At 61.2% G+C, this 13,170-nt stretch overlaps 1 protein-coding gene across 1 annotated transcript in view; it reads right to left on the reverse strand.

The window, feature by feature from the left end:
- MYT1 (myelin transcription factor 1) overlaps nt 1-13,170 on the reverse strand; it is a 36,088-nt gene that overhangs the window by 4,193 nt on the left and 18,725 nt on the right. Inside the window, exons 12-18 of the mRNA XM_057702274.1 lie at nt 10,667-10,821; nt 9,598-9,660; nt 9,415-9,483; nt 5,083-5,145; nt 4,697-4,780; nt 1,423-1,644; nt 183-274 (exon numbers count right to left, since the gene is read on the reverse strand). Coding sequence (XP_057558257.1) covers nt 183-274; nt 1,423-1,644; nt 4,697-4,780; nt 5,083-5,145; nt 9,415-9,483; nt 9,598-9,660; nt 10,667-10,821 — 748 coding nt within the window. The remainder of the gene's footprint in view (nt 1-182; nt 275-1,422; nt 1,645-4,696; nt 4,781-5,082; nt 5,146-9,414; nt 9,484-9,597; nt 9,661-10,666; nt 10,822-13,170) is intronic.

The raw sequence follows: 13,170 nt of genomic DNA on the forward strand, positions 1-13,170 counted from the left end.
AGTGCTGCCACCAGAGCTCACCAACCCCCATGTTAGAGCCGCGATGGCCTCACAAAGGCTCAGGGCCACCAGAGGTTCCAAGCCGAGGTCCTCAGGACTGGTGGCTCCGCTCAAGGGCTCTGTCTCCACCACCCACTCTGGTCACAAAGACCACAAGCAGGGTTGCAGGAGGGCAAACTTACCATCACTTGTCTTGAATTTCGTGCCAAGAACCTCGTCCCCTGAGAGTTTTCCCTTCTTTCCAGCAAAGGTCGCCCTGGGACAGCCAGACAAACTGGAAGCAAAGGTCACACATGAAAAACTAGTCCAAGGTCACGCACCACAGGCCAGCCCGAGGTCGCACGTCACAGTGAGAGCCGGCAGCCTGGCTGGATCCTGTTGGAATGGTGTTGCTCATCCCTGGGGCCCCCTGCCCCACCCCCACCCCCAGCTCCAGCCGCCCTGCTCGCTCACTCCTCCAGCAGCCCAGGCCATTCCCAGCTCAGGCCACTGCCCTTCAGGGTGCCCTTCAGGCTTGTCCCCCGAACAGCTCGGGACAAGCACCACACTGCCTTCTCAGAAAGGAGTCCTCACCCTCTCCCTGCTGCTATCTCCCCACAGCGCGCACCATCCTTCACCAAACTAGGTATTTATCTTATTTGTTGGTTTGCAGTCTGTCTCCGCACCTGCCCTGCCCAGTCAGCTCCAGGAGGGCTGGTTGTCCTCTTGTTCTCCAGAGGCCATCTAGCTCTAGAGACAGGTATTTGATGGACTTTCAGTAATGGTGTGTGGAATGAATGAGCTTATTAATCTCACAGGTGGAGAGATGAGGGCAAAAAAATAAAACAGAAAAATGAGGTTTCTGACGGGCCCAGGCAATGACTCCGTGCACCTGGGCTATCCCTGTGGCTTCCCGGCACACAGGAAGAGGGCTAGTAAGGCAAGACCCTCCGCCCCAGGGCGGTGTCGGGGGCAGCTCGGAGCTGGGCAGCACTACCTGGGCGCCCTGCCCAGGCAGGGCGGGGTCCCTTGTAGAGCAGGCAGAGGCCCGGGCTCCAAGTTCAAAGAAGGCGCCCCATCAGGAGGGGCAGGCGTGAGCCGTGACAATGCTTTTCAGGAGAAGCCTTGGCCGGCTACAAGGACATGTGTCCCAGGCACAGGGAGGGCTCTGCTCCCTGTTGCCAGACAGACTCCGTCGGATGTAGAAGGGGAAATTACGACAGCAGACACCTGGGGTGACATGTCACACAAACCATCGTGTGGTCCCAACAAACTTTCAATGGCCTCCCCCCGTTGGCTACCAACTGGGGTCTTCCTTTTTCCTCCAGAAACTACCGTTCACGCCTGAGCCCTGGTCTGGTCCTCCCTGGGAGCCTTGCCACAGCCCCACAGCTGGGGTCCCCCCTGGGCGACAGAGAGGGCAGGGATGGCCAGGACAGTCACCTCCGGTGGGTGAGGAAGCTCCCGTTGGCGTGGCCAGAGCCGTCACAGCCTGGGGTGGGGCAGGTGGGCCCCTCATTCTTCAGGGACTTCCAGGAGAAGGACGAGCCATTGAGGGAACCCTCCTTCTGCCTTCGGGCAGCCAGCGGGCAGCCTGACGCACTTCTGTGAGAGGCGTATTTGCCGCTGATGTGACCAAGCCCCACGCAGCCCGGAACTGGACACCTGGGCACAAACGGGTCAGAGGTGAGCACCAGGGGCAGGAGCAGGAAAAGGAGCCCAGAGACCCCTTCCCCCCAAGACAGACCCTGAGACATGCCAGGGTCTCCTGGATAAATTCCCAGCCTTGGAGCAGGAGAAGCACAGAGAGCACAGAAGAGCTGTGCCCCCCCGGCAGGGGGCTTGTGCTCCCTCCCCAGCCTTGGCCTCACACCCCCTGCGTGGCCGGGGGTCCCCAGCCACCTTCTCGCCCTGGCCCTCGGCAGCAGTGACCCCCGGGGCCTGGGCTGGCTCTTGATGGCCTCTGGATCCACACCTGGACCTTGCTGCCAGCGTCATTTCCGTATCACCCCAGAGGACATTTGCTGGGAGCGTGCCCTGAGCACTAGCCATCTGCCACCACTTTCTACCTGCCGCAGACCCGGCAAGCACAGAGGACCCAGCTCACAGAGAGGTCCCTGGGGTACACACAGGTTGGAGGCAGGAAGGCCCCCGGGGGGGTGGCCAGGCTGAGGGATGGTGTGCTGCCCGGTGGCCCCCACACTCTGGCTCAGCTCAGAGGCAGCCTCCTCAGCCAGGCCTGTCCTCACTGTCTCCTGTCTCAGCTTTCACTCCTCTCTTACTCACCCCAGCCATGTGGGCCCAGATGTGCGGGCCATCCACCAAGCAGGCCCAAGGTCACCTCAGCCGCCAGGCCAGAGCAGAGTCACGGCCAGGGGCCCCTGCAGGGGACGTGGGGAGGCTCCCTACTCCGTCCACCCCCCAAACCTGGACAGCTCCCAACTGCGGGGTCGCAGGGGACCTCTGGGCCAGGCCCTCTGAGGTACCTGTGAGGCCTGACACAAGATCCAAAGGCCAAGTGAGAGGCAGCTTTTCAAGTCACCACACAGTTGAATCTAAGCTCTTTTTTCCCACTGTCTTTGCAAAACCCTAGCTTTCTCCTCAGGAGGGGCTGCTGGTGTTTCCTGGGAATGGCATTCATGGTGAGTATTTCAGATATGCTGACAGGAACACGGCTGGCCTTTCCCCCTCCACATCCCGGGTCCAAATCTTCAGAGCTGTCAGGTGACCTCACAGGGGACCCCCAGCCAGAGGCACACCTCTTGGGTCAGGTGCCAGCGCGGCTGGGGACAGCCGGGGCCCTTCCACAGGCGACAGACATGCAGCTCCCAACCTCCTGCTGGAACCTCCACAGACTTTCACGGTCAGTTATTTAGTTGTGGCCAAAGGGATTTGCCACAACGTGCTGACCCAACTTAAACGCTGCAGACACAAGATGTCGTAAAAGGGAACTCTTCCTCCACCAGCCCTCTGCAGTCACAGCCAGCGCCTGCCAACCAAGTCACGTCACGCAGCAGGGCCGGGCGCACCGATTCAAGTTGCTGCTGCCATCTGCACCTGTTTAAAGATGCTCATCAAGTATAAATACAGCTAAAGTCTGTGGCTGGGGAGCAGGCCCTATAAAACGGAGGCGCTAACTGAGCGGCCTCTTCTTGCCACGCATCCATGAAAAACCTCATCCATTCTCTAAATGCTGAACTGTTTCTAGAAGTCACATTCTCTTCTCCACTTGGCTGCAAAAATCTTGGGGGTTTTGTCGTTGTTGTTGTTGTTGTTTTTAAAGCAAAGCTGACGGCACATCAGGAAGAGGAAGACCATTTTTCCCAGTTAACCTGAAAAATGCTGATCTTGATGTTACTCATTTGCAAATGCAGCACAGCTCACTTATCATCCCTACCAACAGGATCCTTGCTAAATCCATAAGAGCAGTGCGTGTCTATGCTCACAGGCAAAGCCCTAGATTCTCCGAAGAAAAAATATTCTTTATCCACCCTCTCATTTGGTAGGCAGCATTCACCATACCAACAGCCATGCATTTTGCATTTCTGATTTAGCATTCATGACAGTTTTCCTGTGTATTTTAAATAAACACGCCACTGTCTTACTCCAGCAAACAGCTGGTGGGCCTGTCCCCTTTGAGGGCCGTGATGGTGGTCAGTGAGGCCTCTCCTCTGTGGCTGAGCAGACGTCAGGGCGCAGCTGGGGCGAGCTCCCCGGAGGGGCAACGGACCCGCGGGCCGGGCTGCTTCCCTCCGTAGAGGTGAGAGTGCAGCTGCTCCTGGCCCCCGGGGGACACGGTCAGGGCAGACCTGCTTCCCGTGCGCCTGCGGGCCCTGCTCAGCCAAGCCGCCCCAGTTCCTGGGCTGCCAGGCACCCAGAGCCATTCTCTTCCAGTCTTCACCTGCCCAGGGGACACCGTGCCTGCTCTACCCGGTGTCAGCTCTGAAAGTCCTGGGCAAATTGGGTGGTGGGTCACCTGTTTGCCCCTGTGGCACAGCCTTGCCCCCACCTGCAAGTGGGGAGCTCAGGGGGTCCTTCTGGAAGGATAAGTTTGCAGCGATAGCAGCCCCACCAGGTAAGTCAGGGTCACGGTCAGGGTTTACGACATGTCAGACACCTCCAGTGAGAGGGTCCGTAGAGGGTTTCAGGAACTCTGATCACCTGAGGCCCAGGATGTCCTCTCTCCTTCCCACAGGAGTGCGGAGGTCCCAGTTCAGGGTGACCCTCCCAGGCTCTCTCACTGCACATCAGCTCCCTTCACAGGTGTGGGAGCACACAGACACACACGATTCAAACACTCGGTGTCTTTCTAACCATCCTCTCCTCCCTGACTCCTGCACCTGACCTTTCCCTCCAGACCAGAGGCCATGCAGTCTGCGATGACCGTGAGTGCCCAGGGCTGCCCACGCCCGGAGGCCCATGTCCAGGTGCCGGAGGTGCACGCGCAGCAGGGCGCCCTGCCTCTCCCAGCCCGTCAAACACCGCAGACCTGAGAAGCCCAGACAGAAGCCAGTACACGTGTGTGCCCTCCACACAATGCACACAGCTCCCGTCTGCAAGGGTGTGCCTGTGCACGGTATGAGCACATCTGTAAAAACTGGCATTGTCACAGCTACATTAATGCAAATGGAATACAGAAGGAGCTTATAAAATAATAAAATACAGGAAAACCCCAAGTCCGCACAGCATCCAAGAGGCCCGCAAGACCTGGACTCACTTCATCAGCTCAGGGTCTTCCTTGTCATCCTTCGTGGGTGTAGCCTTGGCTCCACTTTTCTTGGCACGAGGGCAGCCTGACAAGCTGGTTTTGAAAGAGGAAAAAATGCCACATTGGTCCAAGGACAGCAAGTTCTCACACCCACCTGCCTCACCCCTCCCCTCAAGCTCTGTGACAACAGCCCCGGCAGGTCCCGGTGGCAGGGCCCCCAGCTCTGGCCAAGAGGGCATGCTAATCAGGCTCTGGGAACACCGATAATTCAGATTAAAGGGATGAAACAGGCTCTGGATGCACCAACATTAATGTCTTACTTGTAGCCTGGACCTTTGTCTAAGGAGGAGACCCCCACCCCCGCCAGCCTGGCACCCAGCGCACAGCAGGCTCACCTCCGGTGCGATGCGTAGTTCCCCGTTATATGGCCGGAGCCGTCGCAGCCGGGTGTGGGGCACCTGCGGAGGACAGAAGAGCTGGGACCAGAGCCACGGAAGCCACCTGGCCACAGAAGATGTCTCTGTACTCAGCCCCCTACAGGCCCACCCACTAAGTCTCACAAATGGCCACATGCATCTCAGCTGGCCTGCTGCCATGACCTCAGGGCCTCAGAACTTGGCCTCCCAGCCTCCCCAAGGGGTCCCAGGAGGGCCAAGAGGAGGGCATGTTTCCACTGCACGACGACGGGCTCCTGACTCAGCCTCCTGCAGAGAACTAGGCTGGACTACAAGGTTCCAGAACACATGTGGGCCTTTAAACAAGTGTTCGGGATGCAAACCTCACACCCAGGACCAGCTCATCCTCCTTGAGGTTGCTGGAGGGAGACGGCCTGCTCTCAGAGAGGGCTGCACTGAGCACCCGCGACACGCCCCACCCCCCACCCCCGGGCACTGGTGACGCTGGGGCGTGACTCCGACTTGGTGAGCGCCGAGTTCACGTGGGCGCAGGTTTTTGAGGGGTGGCTGACACCGGCTGAGGGGAGGGAGGGGAGGCACAAAACACAAAAGCCAAACTTTATACACCCAAAATGTTTGATGAACACATCACGTAGAAGGTAGTAATTCCCCTCTGATACATCAGCTTGGGTTTTCTTATTTTTTCCTGATTGTACACTGAAGAAAAACGAATCCGTTCCTGCCGGCATCTGAGTGCGAAGCACGCCAGGTCCTGCAGGTGGGCCCTCAGGAGGCCTTCTCCTCTGGGGCGGGCCTGCCACGCATGCCCCGTCCCTCCTGAGGGCCTGGCTCCGGCCTGTGGGGCCCAGCAGGACCTTGGCACTTGCATCTGGAGAGCCTGTTCTCACTGGGTGCGTATCTGCCGTTTCTGGCTTCATCCTCACACACAGAGAGAGAACTGTGGAGCCAAGGTCATTCCTCAGCACAAAAGTGGTCCCAGAGGGTCGCTGGGCCGAGCACGGCTCACGCAGGACATGGGTGTTGGCCTGTCAATCAGCAGAGCACTCCCTTGTGCCCAGGCTTCGGCAGCGTCCAAGGCTCTTCCTTCGTGTCCTCCTCCCAGATGCCAGCAGGCCGACACTGCCGGCTCCCAGCAGGCTGGCATGGTGACACGGGGGGGCTAGATGCCCAGGAGCCTCCTTCCTCAGACTTTCTCGGGGTGCCCTCCTCATCCCTGCCCCAAAGGCCACACACTGGCCCTCCCTGGCCTAGCAGCCAGACAATGGGTCCACCTCCCTCCTGTCAGGCTTTGGGGTAACTCAGACCCCGCTGAGGTTGTAATGCCTCCCACCCCAGTCACGTGTGGTCACATTTCAACCCCCACATCTGGGGCAAAGAGGCTTTTGTGTTTTAATGGAAACCACCCACCACCTCTATCCAGGTAAAGCATCACCCTTTCAAATGAACCCCAGCTGCTGGGATCTCCTGCTCTGACACTCTGCGTCTCTGCGTGGTCCAAGGTCCCAGGACACCAACTGCTCAGGAAGGCCCTCTGGGCCGCAGCGTGTCTCTCACATGGGCCTCTGCGCTGAGGCCTAGGCCTTGTGACACCCTCTGGAAGAATGGCACTTCTCCTTCCTGCTCCTTCTCAGCTTCGGAGCACATGGGCTCAATGCTGCAGGCAGTGGCCAGGGCGGCGGGTCCACGCAACCCCAGGCCTCTGTGGCCGTAAGCACAGCTCTGGTCTGTGAGGGACACTCCTGCGAGGTGCAGCCTTTAGTGGTGCCTGTGAGCGGATCTCGGGTCACAGGGAGGCAACACGGCGCGAACACACACGTGGGGCACTCCTGCTCCAGGAAGGCGAACCACCCCCCTCCCCTTCCTTGCCGGCCTGATGTAATGGCTTTTCCCCAAGAGTCACGTCCAAGAGAGGGTGACGTCACGTGGCTGGAGAAGCAGTGTCTGCACTGGGCGCCGGCAGCATCGGCCACTGACACGGCGTGGGGGGCTCACGGGGCAGCCTCAGGAACCCCTCCCCCGTCTGTTCTGAGGGCATCGTCTGGGCCAAAGGAAGAATCCACGCAGCTTGGCGCACACCTGACCTCACCCCACCCCCATCCCTGTCCCGTGGCCGGGACTGGGGGCGGGGCTGTCCCCCAGCCTGTGCAGAGCTCCCCCATCACGCCCTGGCAGGGTGGCAGGGTGCGTGGCTGCGCTCTGAATGCCCACACGTGGAGTGGGCCATGCAGCCCCAGGCAGCCGAGCCCCCAGCTCCTGACCACGCTGGGCACATGGAAGGGAAGAACACGTGCCCTGGGGATCTGATTAACACACAGAAAACACATCGTCTGCGACTGTCACTGCACACAGGTGTTGATGGGGGGACGCCGTAAAAGACGCGTGTGCAAGGCACAGCACAGGGGCCTCTGCCCCACTGTGGACGAGTCACCTTCACCCAACACTGCCACGAGGCCCCCACGGAGCGGCGGAAGGAGAGAGGCGCGTGCAGGGCCTGAGGGAGGCGAGGAGTAGGCTCCAAGAAGGCCCCCTTGGGGAAAGAAGCGCTTCGGAGGGAGTTGGCGCGTGATCTGTTTTCACACGAGGAAGACTTTCCGTCGCTAACTTCCAAACAAGTAGGGCTACACTTCTTCACAGGCTCTCAGTCCTAGAAGGGGCGCTGACCCTCCCTGTCAGCCACCTTTCTGGACCCAGACCAAGTCTGCGTGTTCCTTCCAGGGCCCCCAACCAACTGCTCTGCAGGGAAAGGGCTACTCAGGCCCTCAAACTGGAAAATCATGAAAACTGATCAATTAGAAAAGCAAGTCAAATTGGAAAAGAAAATAGGAGAAAGGATCATGAGAAAGATGGTTAAAGAAGAGAGGAAGGAAAGAGGGAAGAGGAGGGTGGGGAAGAGCATCCTGCGCCTGCAGGGTGGAGGGCCTCACTGCATTTCTGGCGCTGGGCCCCAGGGGTGAGTGAGCGCACATGCGAACCTGCCATGATGCACTGAGCCTCAGCACGTGCTGGCATCGAAGCCGCTGGTTCCCAGAAAGACGCCTCTGCTCATGAGCCCTGCCCAGCCTCGTCTGCGGGAATCAAGGCCCCGCTGGTAAAACAGGCAACAACACGCTTCTCCTGGCTGCTGGGACCAAACAGGCTCCCCAGAGGCACAAAAATGAGGCTGGCAGGCCCAGACACTCTGAGAGACCTGGAGCTTCCCGGCCCATTTCTAAGTCAGCTCAGGTCCCCAGGAGCCTTCGGCAATCGTGGCTCCTCTTCTTACAGGCACCAGAGCCCCAGCTCCTCTCTGGCCCCAGATCGGTTGAGCCAGGGAAACCCAGCCTGGATTCAGGGCCCCCAACACAGAAGCTCAGGGCAGGAGGAACCTCCCAGAGAGGGAGTGACCTAAGGGGCCAAGAGGGGGCCCTCCTTCCGCAACCTCGGTTCAGCCTGGGAGCCCAGGACCAGTGCCCCGTCACACCAGCTGCGATGTCACAGCTCAGCTGAAGGCATGAAACCAAAGGCAATCACAGTCCCCAACTCCAGCCCCAAGAGGACGCTGAGAGCCAGGAAACCTCTGGATGCCTGCTCCTGGCTTGCGCAGGGCCACCAGCCAGAGTGGCTGGTGCCACAGGGCTGCCCTGCCTGGGTGTCAGGGGCAGGAGGCGTGGAAGCAGAGAGAGGGCACAGCAAAGAGCAGGGGTAAGCGTGGAGGAGCGGCGTGTGGGGGAGGGCACCAGGGCCAAGACGGAAGCAGCTAGAAGGGGTTGCGGGAGAAGGAAGTGCACAGAGTGCTCTCCGCCATCACCAGCATCCAGTTCACTTAGCAAGAGCCGCACAGCCTGCAGCCCTCGGAGCCACAGGGAGACTTACAAGTCAAGGCCAATTCGGGACTTTGCCCAGATCTCCACGGTGGGAGGAAAGCGGGCCCAGACAGCCCATCCACGGTCCTCAGGAGAGGGAGAGAATGGGCCGGGCCACCAGGAGCCAGAGGCAGGTCCGATCCCCGCTTGGCCCTCCTGGCCCTCAACCCTCAGAGAGGCTGGTGGGGCCGAGGGGAGCACAGGGGCCTGTAGCGGCCCTGGGCCCGAGAGGGCAGGCGGTCAGCGGCGCTCAGAGCAGGGAGATGCAGGCAGCAGCGGCAACAGCCCCAGCCAAGCAGAATGAGCCCCTCCACGGCCCTGCCTCTCTGCCCCATGGCCCCATGCCTCCAGCTGGGGCCGGCCTGGGGCCGAGCCCTGGTGAAGGCTGATTCTGGCTGGAGCCTCAAGAAAGGAGCGAGCACAGCAAGGAAGCCACCCAAGAGACGGGAGGCCGGGAGGGCAGACATACTTGAGGTCAGCAGAATGGGCAGCCATGAGGTTTCTGAGGCTCTTGTCAGCAAGAGGGCAACCAGAGAGGCTGAAAGAGAAGAGACGGGATATCGGGGTGAGCCAAGAGGGGGAGCAGAGGAGCAGAGGAGGAAGACCCGCCACGCAGCACCCAGGCCGGGCCGGACCCGAGCGGGGGACGAACCTGCGGTGGGAGGCATAGTTCCCAGTGATGTGGCCACTGCCGTCACAGCCGGGGGTGGGGCAGCTGGACAAAGGAAACAGAGCGTCAGAATCGAGAGCGAGGCACCCCCACCAGGCCCACCCCCCCAGGCTGGGCCCACGTGGGGAGGGCGGCTGCCACCTGTTCCTGGCTCCCCCGAGAGCCAAGGAGTGACTCCCCCCCAACCAGCTCTGAGAGCAAGGCCCTCGCCTCTCCGACTGCAAGTTTCTCCCACACAACTTAAGAAAGAAAGGGAACCAGAGTGAAGCTCAGCTTAAAGTCAGGATGCCTGTGACGCCCGCGTGCTGTGCGCGCACACGTGTGCACGCATGTGGACGGGTGGGCAGGAAGCCCCTTCCTGATGGGGCAGGGCCTTCCCTGAGGACGAGGCCCCAGACCAGAGCCATCGTGGGGAGGGCCAGCTACCGGGCAGGAGGAAGCCGGTAGGGTTCGGGGCAGGAAGAGGAAGCCCAGGAACAAACTGAGCACAGGTGAGCGCTGGACCACCGGAGCGGCAGGTGCCAGGCCTCTCACAGGCCCCGAAGGGAGGTGCTTCTCAGTGACCAGAAGGCTATGGGGTGGCTCGCGTCTACCAGCAGCTGCCCCTTCTCCAGCGGCACCTGGTTAAACTAGCTCAGGCTGCCGGAGCCGAAGGCACTGAGTCCAAGGCAGAGCACACCTCGGGCCTGGGCGCCAAGGGCAAGGCGCTCCGCGGGGGCTCAGGAGAGGTCCAACCCCCTCAACCCTTGCCTGCTCTGTGGGCCAGACAGGGGCTCGTCCTCACTCCTTATCAGCCTGAAGGAGTGGGTTAGAGGCCAGCATGGTGCAGGGAGGAAGGGAAAACGTCCCCCGTTGCCTGGCCCTCCCGGGGAGAGGAGTAGGGGAGACTCGGCCTCTGCCCACTAAGGCGGCCAGGCCAGGAGGATAGCTAGCACGGGGCTGGGCAGGGACCGGCTCGGTCATCACAGGCTCCCACCAGGGCGTGCTCCCTTCCAGACTGCGGAGGGTGGAGGTCCCCTGAGGGGTCCTGTCGTCCAAGGTGGGGACTTACGTGAGCAGCTCCTTCTTTATGTCCTTGGAGAGAAACTTCAGCTTAAAGTTGGCCAGGGTGACCTCCCCAGGGTACTTCCGCTCCTCAAAATTCTCCTCCGACACTTCCTGGTCATCTGCTTCAGAAGAAGCAAAAGAATGGGCTGCTGGCTCTGACTGCAAAAAACCAGCAGGGAGAGGTTTTAACCAGCTGGCGGGGGGCCGGGCGCCCGACCCGGGGGCTGAGGGAGAGGGACCTTTCAGAACGGTGTCCACAGAGGCATTTTCTGGAGTCTCCTGTCTTCCGGACGCAGGAGGAAGACGTATCCCCCCAAGACACAGGAGCGAGCACCCCGAGGGGCTGGGGCGCTCCCTCACATCCCCCACCGCCGCTGAGCTGAACTAGGAACGAGGAGCCCCGGGTGCTGCCCAGCGCGGTCGCTTCTGACGCCCTCCACGGCCTCAGGCAGGCGGGTCACCTCCGGCCACCCGCCCTGGGCCGCCTTCCGCACACCAGAGCACACACCGAGCGCGGCTCCTTCGGGGCTCAGGGTGCGCTCAGCGGACGGCGGCACTAAGGAAGTGTTCGCGGAAACGCTGTGACGATGAGAAGGCGCAGTGTGCAAAGTAGGATAAAAATAATGACAGTGACCTTGGGACCATCTGGCCCCACCGCCCCCAGCCAGCACCGCGACCCGACCGCAGCAGGCACCTAATAAGCACTTTGACCGCGAACGCGGGATCTGGAAGTGTTCAGTCACCACCCAAGGGCAGGGTGCTGTGGGTGCCAGGGTGAACAAGGACAGTCCTTCCGTCCAGGGGCAGGAAAGGAGTCCTCAGGAGTCAGGAAGGTCAGTGACCTACAGGTCAGTCTGTAGCAGACCATTAGCCCCCGTGGTGGATCACAACTCGGATCTCAGCTCTGGTGCTTGCTGCGTGTCCCGGGCATGTTGTGTGACCTCCTGGGCACCACTCTCTTAGATGGGAAACAACAGCGGCCCCTCCCAGGACGTCTGGGGTGGGACGAGGAGAGGCCCACGGCTGCTGCCTCTGTTCCTATTACTGAACAAGGCACGGCTGGGTGGACGAAGGGCCTCAACTTGAGCTGAGTCTTCAGGAGAAGTGGGGGCCCCCCAGAAGCACAGAGGCAGAGGCTGCCCCAGAGCAGGGAGCGCACCCCAGAGGCCCACAGACACAGGGCCCGGGGTGTGAGATGGACGTGAGCGGCGGCTGCTGCCAGAGCTGGGTGAGAGGTGAGGCTAAAGAGTAGGGACAGCAGTCCCACCCAGGATGCTCAAGGAGCCTCGGGCAGAGCTGGAAGGAGAGTCTGAGCAGGGAGTCCAGGGTCTCGTGGAGGGACTGGGAAGGCCTGATCCAGGAGGTGTTTCAGGGGTAACCCAGCAGGACGTGGGCGCCTGTGCCGAGGGCGCAGGGGAGGAGAGGAAAAGCCTGGGGTCAGCTGAGGCTCCCTGCTGAGAGTGGACTGTCGACCAAGGGGCATAGTGGCAGCCTTCCGAGGCCAGGAACCCCAGGACCTCTGAGCCCCGGGTCACCCACAGATGACCTGACAGTCCCAGCAGGGGAAGAGAATGCTCAGAGGGCATGTGAAGGGGCTGGGGGGCACCAAGTGGCCAGAGAGACCAGCCTGAGCTGGGGGTCAAGGAAAGGGGCAGGGAAAGAGAAGGAGCCAAAGGAGAGGCCAAGGGGGTAAGGTCACAGGGGCAGAACTGAGCAAGGATGATAGCAGATGCGGGAACGCTGCACTGGTGGCCCTGAACAGGAGCAGGAGGGTTCCACCAGGCCTCAGACTGGGCCCCACCAGCCAGGCAGAAATCCTCCTGCCAGCCCCAGGTGGGCATCCCCAGCCAGGCTCCCTCCACTGCGGGCTCACTCTGAGGGAGGTGGCCCCCTTCTGAGGCCTGGCGTTGAGTTGCAGCCATGCGACTGAGCCAGATGACCTAGGCCGGGGCCCACTCAGCTCCCCTGCAAAGTGGGGGTGCGTGTGAAGTCCGCAGATAGAGGGACCCTGGCTGACCCGGAGGAGGGAACTGCGGAGGGGTGGGTTCTCAGAGAGGAGTCCTCACCACCCCCATCTCCTCCTGCACAGGGACCTGCCCCCGCCTCCACCCACACGCACCACCCCCTCCAGGGGCCTCCTGGTCCCGCTTCCCTCCACAGGGATCTGCCCCCCTCTGCCCTCTTGGGAGTGGGAGCTGGCAAGGAGAGGAGGCTGGGAGGGCACCCGCAGGCCTGTTCACATGGTGCAGAGGCCACCTGGAGCTGTGCCCTCAGGGCAGGGCTTTGCTTTTCAGGAGGCTCGCCTCTTTGGGGACAAGCCCTCGATCGGCCCCCATCTCAAGTGGGGGCAGTAACTGGGAAGGGCATGTTCCGCCGCCCCCAGACCGCAGCACCAAGACAAAGGCCGGGCCTGTTGCTCTTCACCAGGCAGTACTGTCTCGGGACTCAGGCCACTGGCCACCAGAGGGGCTCCTGAGACCAGGAGTTTTCTCCTGCCTCTGTCCAGGG

This window comes from Hippopotamus amphibius, chromosome 12 (genome assembly GCF_030028045.1).
Source record: "Hippopotamus amphibius kiboko isolate mHipAmp2 chromosome 12, mHipAmp2.hap2, whole genome shotgun sequence".
Taxonomy (NCBI): Eukaryota; Metazoa; Chordata; class Mammalia; order Artiodactyla; family Hippopotamidae; genus Hippopotamus; species Hippopotamus amphibius.